The 12552-nt window shown below is 35.7% G+C and overlaps 1 protein-coding gene across 14 annotated transcripts in view; it reads left to right on the top strand.

Moving 5' to 3' along the window:
- The window catches only part of ANKS1B (ankyrin repeat and sterile alpha motif domain containing 1B), a 1164750-nt gene that overhangs the window by 167648 nt on the left and 984550 nt on the right, over window positions 1–12552 (top strand). For all 14 annotated transcript variants that reach the window (XM_033427668.2, XM_033427671.2, XM_033427675.2 and 11 more), the window contains exon 2: window positions 5973–6053. In XM_033427668.2, coding sequence (XP_033283559.1) covers window positions 5973–6053 — 81 coding nt within the window. The remainder of the gene's footprint in view (window positions 1–5972; window positions 6054–12552) is intronic.

Genomic DNA, 12552 nt, shown 5'->3' with positions numbered 1-12552 from the left:
TGTTCAACTGTAAAATCTTCAAATATTTTCTCAGTCCCTTTCTTTTCCTCTTCTTCTGCTGGGACCCCTATAATTGGAATGTTGGTGTGTTTAATGTTGTCCCATGGGTCTCTGAGATTGTCCTCCATTCTTTTCCTTCTTTTTTCTTTATTCTGCTCTGCGGTAGTTATTTCCACTATTTTATCTTCGAAGTCACTTATCCGTTCTTCTGCCTCAGTTATTCTGCCATTGATCCCTTCTACAGAATTTTTAAGTTCATTTATTGTGTTGTTCATCATTGTTTGTTTGCTCTTTAATTCTTCTAGGTCCTTGTTAAACGTTCTGGTATTTTCTCCATTCTTTTTCCAAGAATTTGGATCATCTTTACTATCATTATTCTGAATTCTTTTCCAGGTAGACTGCCTGTTTCCTCTTCATTTGTTTGTTCTGGTGGGTTTTTACCTTACTCTTTCATCTGTTGTGTGTTTCTGTGTCGTCTCATTTCGCTTCACTTACTGTGTTTTGGGTCTCCTTTTCGCAGGCTGCAGGTCCCTAGTTCCCGTAAGTTTTGGTGTTGCCCCCAGTGGCTAAGGTTGCTTCAGTGTGTTGTGTAGGCTTCCTGGTGGAGGGACTAGTGCCTGTGTTCTGGTGGACGAGGCTGGATCTTGTCTTTCTGGTGGGTAGGACTGCATCTGGTTCTGTGTTTTTGGGTGTCTATGACCTTATGATTTTAGGCAGCCTCTCTGCTAATGGATGGGGTTGTGTTCCTGTCTTGCTAGTCGTTTGGCATAGGATTTCCAGCACTGTGGCTTGCTGGTCGTTGAGTGGAGCTGGGTCTTAGCCTTGAGATGGAGATCTCTGGGAGAGCTTTCACCATTTGATATTACATGGAGCTGGGAGGTCTCTCGTGGACCAATGTCCTGAACTCGGCTCTCCCACATCAGAGGCCGAGCTCTAACACCCAGCCAGAGCACGAAGACCCTGTCAGCCATATGGCTCAGAAGAAAAATGAGAAAAAAAGAAAGAAAAATAAAATAAAGTTATTAAAATAAAAAAATTATTGAAAATTTAAAAAATTAAAAAGTAAGAAAAAAAAAGGAAGAAAAATACAATGGACAGACAGAACCCTAGGCCAAATGGTAAAAGCAAAGCCATATAGACAAAATCATACAAAGAAACATACACATACACACTCACAAAAAGAGAAAAAGGAAAAAAATATATATATATTAAAAAAAAGGAAGCGAACAACCAAATCAATAAACAAATCTAATGATAATAAAGTCTAAATAGTAAAGTAAAATAAACATAAAACCAGAAAAAATTAGATGCAGAAAGCAAACCTCAAGTCTACAGTTGCTCCCAAAGTGTACTGCGTCAATTTTGGGATGATTAGTTGTCTATTCAGGTAATCTACAGATGCAGGGTACATCAAGTTGATTGTGGAGATATAATCCGGTGCTCCTGAGGCTGCTGGGAGAAATTTCTGTTTCTCTTCTTTGTACTGCTCCTGGGGTTCAGGATTTGGCCCTGCCTCTGCGTGTAGGTCACCTGAGGGTGTCTGTTCATTGCTCAGACAGGACGGGGTTAAAGTAGCAGCTGATTAGGGGGCTCTGGCTCACTCATTTGGGGGGGGTGGGAGGGGTACGGAATGTGCGGAGAACCTGCAGTGGCAGAGGCCGGTGTGATGTTGCAACAGCCTTAGGCACGCCGTGCGTTCTCCTGGGGAAGTTGTCCCTGGATCATAGGACCCTGGCAGTGGCGGCCTGCACAGACTTTTGGGAGGGGAGGTGTGGATAGTGACCTGTGCTTGCACACAGCGTTCTTGGTGGCTGCAGTAGCAGCCTTAGCCTCTCACGCCTGTCTCTGGTGTCCACGCCGATAGCCGCAGCTCGTGCCCGTTTCTGGAGCTCATTTAGGCGGTGCTCTGAATCCCTTCTCCTTGCGCACCCCGAAACGGTGTTCTCTTGCCTCTTTAGCAGGTCCAGATTTTCCCCAGACACCCTCCTGGCTAGCTGTGGTGCACTAGCCCCCTTCAGGCTGTGTTCACGCAGCCAACCCCAGTCCTCTCCCTGGGATCTGACCTCCGAAGCTTGAAGCTCGAGCCTCAGCTCCCAGCTCCCGTCCGCCCCGGGTGGAGGGGGCAGACAAGCCTCTCGGGCTGGTGAGTGCTGGTCGGTACCAATCGTCTGTGCGGGAATCTCTCCGTTTTCCTCTGCATCCCTGTTGCTGCGCTCTCCTCCGTGGTTCTGAAGCTTCCCCATGTCGCCCAACCCCCGTCTTCACCAGTGAAGGGGCTTCCTAGTGTGTGGAAACTTTTCCTCCTTCACAGCTCCCTCCCAGAGGGGCAGGTCCTGTCCCTAATTCTTTTGTCTGTGTTTTTTCTTTTGCCCTCCCCAGGTACGTGGGCGAGTTTCTTGCCTTTTGGGAAGTCTGAGGTTTTCTGCCAGCGTTCAGTAGGTGTTCTGTAGGGGTTGTTCCATACATAGATGTATTTCTGATGTATTTGTGGGGAGGAAGGTGATCTCCAAGTCTTAGTCCTCTGGCATCTTGTACGTCTCCCTTCTGAATCTTGTAGATTTATTGAGATTTATGATCCACAATATGGGATATATTGGTAAATGTCTTGTGTTCACTTGAAAAGAATATGTATTCAGGTATTATTGGGTAAGTGTTCTATAAATGTCAGTTACGTCAAATTGGTTGGTAGTGTTATTTAATTCTTGTATACCCTTAATGATTTTCTGTTTACTTGTCCTATCAATTATTGAGAGAGATGTATTGAAATCTCCAAGTGTCAGTGGGTAGGTCTCTCTCTCTTTGCGGTTGTATCAGTTTTTTGCTTCATGTATTTTGAAGTTCTGTTGTTAGAGGCAAAAAACATTTAGGATTCCCATATTCTTCAGATAAATCGACATCTTTGTCATTCTGAAATGATTTTCTTTATCCCTTGTAATATTCTTAGCTTCGAAATCTGGTTTGTCCAATGTTAATATAGTTATTCAGCTTATTTTGGTTAGTGTTAGTATGATTTTTCTGTCCTTTACTTTTTTTTCTATTTGTATCTCTATATTTAAAGTGAATTTCATTTAGTAAGTATATAGTTGGGTCTTACTTTCTTTAATCCAGTTTGATGATTTTTCTTTTTTAATTGGGGTGATCAGACTATTAATAGTTAATGTAATTATTGATATGGTTATTGATATGGTTAAATCTGTCATCTAACAATTTGCTTTGTATTTGTCTTACGTATTCTTTGTTCCTCTTTTCTGCTTTTTTTTTCTTTTGCCTCTTTTGGATTTTTTTTAATGATTTCATAGATTATTTTAAATAAGTACATTCCATTGTTTTAACACTTCTGTTTTACCTGTGGCTTATTTATTCATTAAAAATAATCCTTTATTTGATTTTTAAATTTATATAATTTAGCACACATTTATTAAATAGCTGTTGTATTCAGTACTTAGAGAAAGAGTTATTGGAGTAGGTGAATCTTGATCACGGCTTTGAAGGAATGGTAAGGTATGATTGGTTAGAGAATCTATTGTAGGTTAGTAGAAGGGCATGATTAAAGGCACAGAGGTGGAAATTAATAGAGCAAGATGGGTGAGCTAGCAGGAGGAACAAAAGTATAAAAATTTTAAGAATGTAATAGGAGATTGAAAATGCTTCAGGGATTGATTAAAGAAAAGGATTGGTAAAAACCTAACAATCTTAATGAAATTGTAAAACATATGCACATTTTATAACTTTACTTGTTTAACTGTCACTTTTTTTATTCTCAGGAAGTAAGCTACCATTAAAGAAAAAACCACTGAATTGAAATGAGGTTAAGATCAAAATAATGTTAAATCCTTACAACTGACTAATTATATTTGGCCATTAATTTCTTCAAGACCTTTTTAATTACCAAATAAATTGTTTAACTCTTATGTAACTTGATTGTTTTTTTTTTAACAGTTTCCTGTTTTAAATTGTATAATGCTCTCTCTTGGTTTTATTTACTCTTGGACAACTCTCAATGTCCTTCATATAACCTTTTTCCTGTGCTGGACCCTCCAGTATTGTTAATATCCATGGTTCTATTGTCTGTCCCATATTTTTCTTTCTTTCTTTTTCCTCACAATGTACTTTCATATAAGTTCTCTGACAGTTTCAGTGAGGGCTGGGAAGTTTTCAGATTTTGAGCTGCCTTGAACTTTGGACTGTCTACCCAAGTCAGGTTTGATTTTTTTTTTTAACCAGTGATTGATAGATTTTAATTAATATCAACCTTTGAGAAAAGGTTTTACCTTGCCCCCATATACAAATTATCCACTGAGGTATTTGAGTCTGATGGCCTCCCTCTTAAGGAGTCTGATATCAGGCACTCCCTTGGTTTTACCTTCTATTTAATAATAATTTGTTCTAACAATTTGTTGAACTATGTTCTAACAAATATAATAGATGCTAGTACTATGTTCAACTACTGCCGTAAGAGCTTTGTAGGTATTGATTTATTTGATTCTCACAGCATTATAAAGTAGTACTATTATTATCATCTCTATTTTTCAGATGAGGAATTGAATTTCAGAGAGGTTAAACACTTCATGCAGGGCTACCCCCAGCAAGTAATGGAGTCAGGTGTTTGAACTCAGGTAGTCTAACTTCAGGGCCATGCTTCTAACTAGATATTTTTATAATCTTCTGGAGATCCTTACTTTTATGTAAGTATGTCAGATAATTAAAATTCAGTGTCTCCAAACCTGAAGTCATTGTTTGCTTTCCATCTGCACTGTCTTCCCCAAGGAAATTTGTTTCTCTTTTCACATCTTAGTTAATGTTGTCGTTTTCCTTTTGGTCATTTAGGCATTAAATTTGAGTCATTCTCAAATGATTCAGAAAGTGCTACTACTTTCTCCTTCCTTCAATTGATCCCTGCATCTTATTGATTTGTCCTTTTAATAACTGTTGAAAAAGTACATTCTGTTCATTTTCATTGTCTCAACTTAGTTAAAGTCAGTTGTGATCTCATTTGGAATAGCTATTCATTCTCTTCTCAGAGATGCTTGTGTGCTCTCTGGTACCTTGATTATCTTAGCACTCTGTAATTGTTAGCTTATGTGTCTCTCTTCTCCATTAGACTCTGTTCTCGTAAAGAAGGACCGTGAATTCTGATTTTGTACTCTCAGTGCCTAGCTTAATATGTCACATACAATTGGTGTACAATAAATATTTTGTGAATACATGAATTAGTTTGTCATTAGATGTTAGTTTTGATGGCTTTGATAACAGTTTGTTTTTGTTTTGTTTTTTATTTTGGTCTACTTTTGGAAAAGTGTCTTTCAATGCCTAATTTTTTCAAAAGCTGTACATAGTTTCTGTAATTGTAGTGATCAAGGATAAAATGGATTCTTTCATGTAGTTACATGTTATCTTCAGAATATATTGTATAGTAAAATAACTTCAAAACTGTTAGAATCTTTTTATGGTTTGTGATAGTCCAAATCTTTAATTATATTTTCAAGAATGAAATATGTATTATATTCACTTAGTAGCAATGGAACAGAAAGAAGTGTTTATATTCTTTACGCATGCAAAAATATAATTTATATAAACCACTGCCATCTCAGAATGAGTGTGTTAAAAAGGAGTAGGCAGGTGTCATAAATCTTTATTCTTGGTAAAGAATATAATAGTTGAATGTTAATTGCATCCAATATTTAAGTAATGACAGAAAGTGATAGGGAATTTTTGGGTCCAAATTTAATGCATGGCAGTGGGCCTGCATTTACTAATTTCTGAAGGTAGCTATATTCCCTGATAATTTCCCTGCATCAAATAAATGAAGATATTGTTCTGAGGGGAATGCACAAAAGGTGGCAGTTGTTTTCTACATAAGTAAAATTTTCATATGCAGCATGCTGCTGACTGTGGGACTATCAGGCTTCTTTTTGTTTTTCAAAGCACCATTCTGCTTAACTGTTAACTCTGTGCTTGTGCTTTATTTGCAGCATCTGGCGAGGCCCCAATGTGAACTGCACAGACAGTTCGGGTTACACTGCTTTACACCATGCAGCCTTAAATGGACATAAGTAAGTGCCACTTATTTGGACTGGAATCTTTGTGTATTTAGTTACATGTGATTTAGTTAATTATGTCTGATGGTACCTGTCTCATGTTGCCATGAGTCCCCTGGGCTTAGATGAATTTGGAGAGGCACCAGGTGTTCAATACCTGACAAGTTGGAAGTGGTAGGAATGTTGCTGAGATGATTATGTGCAGAGTGTAAGTCAAGTCAAATATCACACAGGGAAAATGGAAGAAGTGACAGAACCATGTTAGTCGTGTGTACCTTTGGTGAGGGAATGGGATACCTCACTTAATGACACCTCCCTACTTTTTTGGGTGTCTTCACCAAATATGGGATTATTCACTAGGAGTGAACTCTTTAATAGAGTCTTGCTGTTATAAGGCATAGGCACTTACATGAACCACTTCAAAATCCTCAAACTAAGCTAAAATGCTTTGTCTTTGTCCTTCATGGATGGTCTTTCAGGTTTTAAACTTCTTTAACCTGTTTTTCAGAAGGAAAGTGACCCTGTTCATGTGTCTCCCCTCCTATGTGTTTTTCCTTTGCTTTAATGATTCAAGTTAGTCTTTTCAGATCTGGATCATTTCATTTCACTTCAGTTTTATTAGATGTGGTAATTACTGCCTTAAAAGTGCTAGTTACCTTTTATTTTCGCACTTAACATTTCTTTCATTCTGTGAATTGAGACACAAGGGACTTAGTTATACTTGATCACATTTTAAGGCCTTAAAGCTCTCATGGAAGAAACATCATTTTTGTCATTATTTATCATTATGATGTTTTAATCTAACTTATTGCATAAATTGAACATTATCATTCTGTTTGAAGAATCATACAAATTATATAAAATACCATGAACTGAATGTTTCATCACTTAGATTTTTAGTATTGGAATTCCCAAATTATATTTCTTTTCACCCACTCCTGATTCTTTATTATATCAACTTATACCATCTAACTTAGAACTTTTTATTTTGCCGAGTGTTTTTCAGCTATATGCTATCCTTCTGTAGAGTGGAAAATGTGTCCAGATCCCTAACATCTGAATCTTTTAAAGGAATTACTATTTATTCTTCTTTGTACCTGAGTCATCAGGAGTGAAATCTATTAAATAAGCCCAAGCTGGCTTCTTTGGCCATCTCAGTTGTAGATTCAGGGTGGTACCATATTTCTTAGTTCCAATGGGGAAGACAAACTATCAAATGTAATGGACAGAAGATCTTGAGCTTGACCATTTGAGCTATACAACTTTTCTTGTTCTATCTCAGCTTGGCATTATAAGTATTTCTCAAAATAATATTGTCCCCAAATACACATATCGCTTCTTGATTTTCAGTGAAGTTTTTAGTAAATGTTACTGGTTTATACATTACATCCTGTGAAGTTCTAACCATTGAGATATATTTCTCTGAGGCCTCTTGCATAATCCTTTTTTTTTTTTTTGTGGTACGCGGGCCTCTCACTGTTGTGGCCTCTCCCGTTGCGGAGCACAAGCTCCGGACGCGCAGGCTCAGCGGCCATGGCTCACGGGCCCAGCTGCTCCGCGGTATGTGGGATTCTCCCAGACTGGGGCACGAACCCATGTCCCCTGCATCGGCAGGCGAACTCTCAACCACTGCGCCGCCAGGGAAGCCCTCTTGCATAATTCTTAGTTTTTATTGGCAGTATACAAAGTGAGAATAATTTAAGTGATTGAATAGCAATCATTAAAATTATCAGAAAGAGATGAGGCTTTGACTGTATATCTTTTAAGATCTCTTTAATTGCAGATGTTCTCTGAGAATTATATATCTCTGCTTTGCTTTTATATAAAGGTCTCATTTATCTTTTCTTTTAAACTCTTTCTAGAAAGATTTTGCTTAGTGTCATTCTGTAGGTATTGGAAAAAAGCAGGAAAATTCTAATCCCATCTCTCCCTCCCTGCTAGTTATGTGACCTTGAGCCATTTCATTAACCTATTTAGGCCTCAGTTCAGTGTACTGAATACAGTGGCTGCATATTTTTTGTTGTTACTTCCAATTATAACATTTTATGATACACTGTTTTATTATTGTTTGCGGCTCAGTTATGTACTATGATGTTACAATTCTGAAATTTGGATTTTCATCTAGAGTATAAGATTTCTTGATTTTAAATGATTTAAGTTACCAAGGACTTTTAAAATTAGAGATCATTTATTCTACCCTGCCCTCCTCACTTCTTTCATTTTATAAATGGAGAAACAAGACCATTCTGGATAAGTGACTTAGTGGCCACTTAGTTATTAAGGTGGGGCTGTTTCTAGAGTCTAAGTGTTCCTGGTTCCAAGTGTATGCTTTTACCAGTACTTCACATTATATCCCCTCTGTGGCTGTATGCACATCAGTTTTCTAAATTCTTGTTGGTTTTTCTCTGTCACATTATGTATTTCTTGTTCCTGTTATCAACAAGTAGTGTGTTCTCATGGAATAGTGGTTTAAATATTGGCATAAGAAAAGATATTTGACGGATAAAAAAGTGTCATAGAATATACCTCAGAGCCAGAGGAGAATGGTTTTTCTTTTCTTTGTCTTTGCTATTCTCACTTAGCATAGGTAATAAACTATTGTGTTGTATTCTTCCCAAGCAAAAGACATTTTTTTATGTCATAGACATTCTTCTGTGTCAGCATAGAAACACATCATTTCTATCTTTATTCCTGCTGCTTTATATCCATCAGCTCTAGGTTGTTTTCATAAGCATTACGATTTCTAGGCTGAAGTTCATGGAATTATAGAGCTGGAAGAAATATTACAGAGTCCTATAGTTTATTCTTTTGCTTTGGGCACACGCTTTCCCCTTCCCTCCAATATATAATCTATGGCCTTGTGACTCCCCTGGTGGTCCAGTGGCTAAGACTCCGCACTCCCAATGCAGGGGGCCCGGGTTCGATCCCTGGTCAGGGAACTAGATCCCACATGCTGCAACTAAGATCTAGCATGCCTCAACTAAAGATCCTGTGTGGCACAACTAAAAGATCTCACATGCTGCAACTGAAGATCCCACATGCCGCAACGAAGGTCCCATGTGCCACAACTAAGACCCAGTGCAGAAATTAAAAAAAAAAAACTATGGCCTTCATACTACATATTAAGCCTGTATCCTCTTTATTTTGTATGTTTTATTGGGAGTTATTATTTATCAATGGTAGTTAATCCACAAGTGGAGCAGCATTTTATACCTGAAATACATTATTTTATAATGAACAATTCATCTCCACTTAGCCACATCAGGACACAATAGAAAAGTGAAAATGTAATGTACTCTGGTGATTTCTGAGTCATTTGTAATTACAGATTAGAAAATTTTTACCTTCAAATGATATAAAAAACATGGTCAGTAGAACAAATTTAACTAGTGATGATTATAAATAAATTATTTCAATAGATAGGCTAGAGATTTTTCTCTTTTTCAAAATACGGAGGATTCATTGTCTCGCTCATGTATTTCTACTGCAAATTTGATTCACTTAATTCTCTTCTGAATAGCAATTAGCCAGGTTTCCTCCCTCCTTCCCTCACTCCTTCCCTTTTCTTCCTTCTTCATGCCTTTCTTATTTCCCTCTCTTCCTCTGTCCTTCTTTTCTTTCTTCTTTCCTTTCCCCCTGTCTTTTTAACTAATAATCTTATCACTCCCTGTAAGGTTTTACTAAACCTGTATATTCATGTTTCATTTCAATTCTCCTTCTTTTCTTAGCAACTTGCTCCTTTTTTTTTTTAAAGTTCCATCTCATTAAACTATGTTGGGTACATTGTAATTCTTGGCTACTGTTTTAGAAAATGTCAGTACTAAATTGTTATTGTATCTTTGAAATATGTATGTTATTTGTTATGTGCAGGGTTAAAATATTTTCTATTCTCACTTCTCATTCTTTAAATATTTAATGCTTGAATCCTAGACTCCATTATCTATAATCCAAATTGTATCTCAAATTGTATTTCGAATCCACATAGTAAGCTATCTGCTGCACTTTTGATTTGCTCAGAGTAGGCTTTCTAATGAAAGAAGGGTACTTCCTCTAAAAATTTGTTTAATCTAGTCCATGAAATTGCCCTTTGAGTCGCCTACAAATATCTTTGGTTGATTGCTTCTTTCTTGGATAAGGCTATTAACTAGTTAAACTTTGGCTTTATTCACTCTATCTGGAAATCTGTGAGAGTGAATTCAGTATATAAAGGAGCTCCAGTTAGAAAATGGAGTGTATTGTCCTAAAGGCTTTTGACCATGTTGAACACATTTTCAACTTTATTTTCATTAAGAAGAAGTAAAGTCTTCAAGAAAGTGTGAAATCAAGAGGGCCTTCATGAATTTGAGAATTTCATTAGTTTGTTAATACTACATCCATATGAAGATGATTTGCATTTATTTCAAAATTCTTTGCATTACCAACAAATACAGGAGGATGGAACAAAATAAATGTCTTTGGTTAATTATAGGGAAAACTTGCTGTTGAGGTAAAGAAATTTGAGTGTTGAATCTTCCCAATTAATTTAATTTTGCTCAGAACATATACTGAACTTCTTAAAAGACATTTCATATTAATCAGAAGTATTATTTATGTCTGTCAGAAAATGAAACAACTTAAACATAGTAGCAAAAGTCAATACTTTTAGAATTCCTGTTTTTACCTGAACTTACATATATTAGCCTCAAGCTACAAAATGTTGCAGTGATTTAAGTTGGATTATTATTAAATTTAATTTGATATTTTTGTTTTTTTCCTGGGAAATGGAATTATTTTTCCTGTGATCTCATCAACTACATTTATTTTAGTGTTTTGGAACATTTCTTATTTATCAAACGCTGTTAAGAAAGAATGCCACTTTAAGATATAGGGATTACTTCTTTGCTTGCTATTCTGTAGACAGTGTTCATTAATATAACTTAATATTTCATGCCAGGTAACCAAGTATGGTCAAAATATTCATTTCTGGATACCTCTGGAAGATATAAGATGCAACTTAAATAAAAATTTAAAAATAGGTGTTAACTAGGCTTATTATGGTGATCAGTTTGCAGTATATACATATATCAGATCATTATGTTGTATACTTGAAACTAAAGTCCTGTTATATGTCAATTATATCTCAAAAACAAAACAAAAAAAACCTTGATTTGGTGGGATCCTGTATTAACTACTCTTCTTGTTTAGACATTAAAGAAAGTACCTGAAATTTAATTTGCTCTTGATGAGCCTGGATGAAAAAGGCCTGTTTAATACATATTGCTTGTCATATACAAGGGATATACAATCATAAGAAATTAATGACACTATATTGATTAATATTTTGCTTAAGATTCAGCAAGACTAACAGGCACTTATTTGAGCAAAGATATAACTTTATATTTCACAGATATGTTTTCACGTTAGAAATCTGACCTCAACCAGTTTATTAGCTGGTATCTCTGAACAAGATGACAGTCTCAACTTAAATAAAAATTTAAAAATAAATTTAAATTTAAAAATAAATTTAATAAGATATTTATTTAATAAAATGAATAAACTTCAAAAAACTGAAATAAAAATAATAGTATTTATTTAGGAGATTGGTGTTCACCAAAGATAATTTCATAAACATGAAGGTTTTTCTTTTCTGATTTAGATGATAGTAATACTATACAATACAAATGATCAGTATTATTCAGTTTTTTCACTATGTCATACATCTTCCTGATAGATAAAGAATGAATGCATATCACATACATTATTAGAAAATGTCAACAAAAATTGAGCCAAATAACAAATGAAATTCTGAATGGTTTGAGTGAGAGTAAAAGAAAATAGTATTGATGATCCCATCAAACTTTTCTTTACTCCCAGAAAGGAAATGCTTTTAGAAATTTCAGACTTTTTTTTTTTTTTTTTTTGCTTAGGCTTTGAGGGATGAAATTAAAACCCTTCACGTAATTGTCTTTCTTGCTATATGAATTTGGAGAAGGCTGGTTTTTTTGTAGGATAAATCCTACTTGTTACATCCAGGTATTTAACTGTGCTTCCTTTGGTATTATTTTAACTTTTATTTAAATGCTGATATATTTCAGTTAAAAAAAATCACTAGAATTGTTCAATCTTGCAGTAAACTGCTTTAAGAATAGTTTTTGATTGTGTACAGTTTTGTAGTCATTTTCCTTTCTCATTTGATTCACACCAAAACTCTTTGAGACTGGCAACAATATGTAATCTCTAAATTCTATTTTAACAATATCTGAAAGAGAGACAGAGGTTATTTGAATTGTCCAAGGTAGCCAAGTTAGTAAGTACTAGTGGAAAGTTGGGACTTCAAACCAGATCTTCTGGTTCTCAGCTGCTTTTGTTATTCATAAGTATTGAATTCTTTTTACCACTTTGTAAGTTATTTATCTCAGAATGGATGACCCTATATAACAACTTTTACGTGGCAGAGAGGTGAGAAGAAGCATAGAAACTGGACAAACTTCAGGTTTTCTTCTGATTTTCAGACTGTTTTTGACAAAGGTGATTT

The sequence above is a fragment of the Orcinus orca genome, chromosome 11 (genome assembly GCF_937001465.1).
Source record: "Orcinus orca chromosome 11, mOrcOrc1.1, whole genome shotgun sequence".
NCBI lineage: Eukaryota > Metazoa > Chordata > Mammalia > Artiodactyla > Delphinidae > Orcinus > Orcinus orca.
This window is presented reverse-complemented; position numbering and strand designations above follow the sequence as displayed.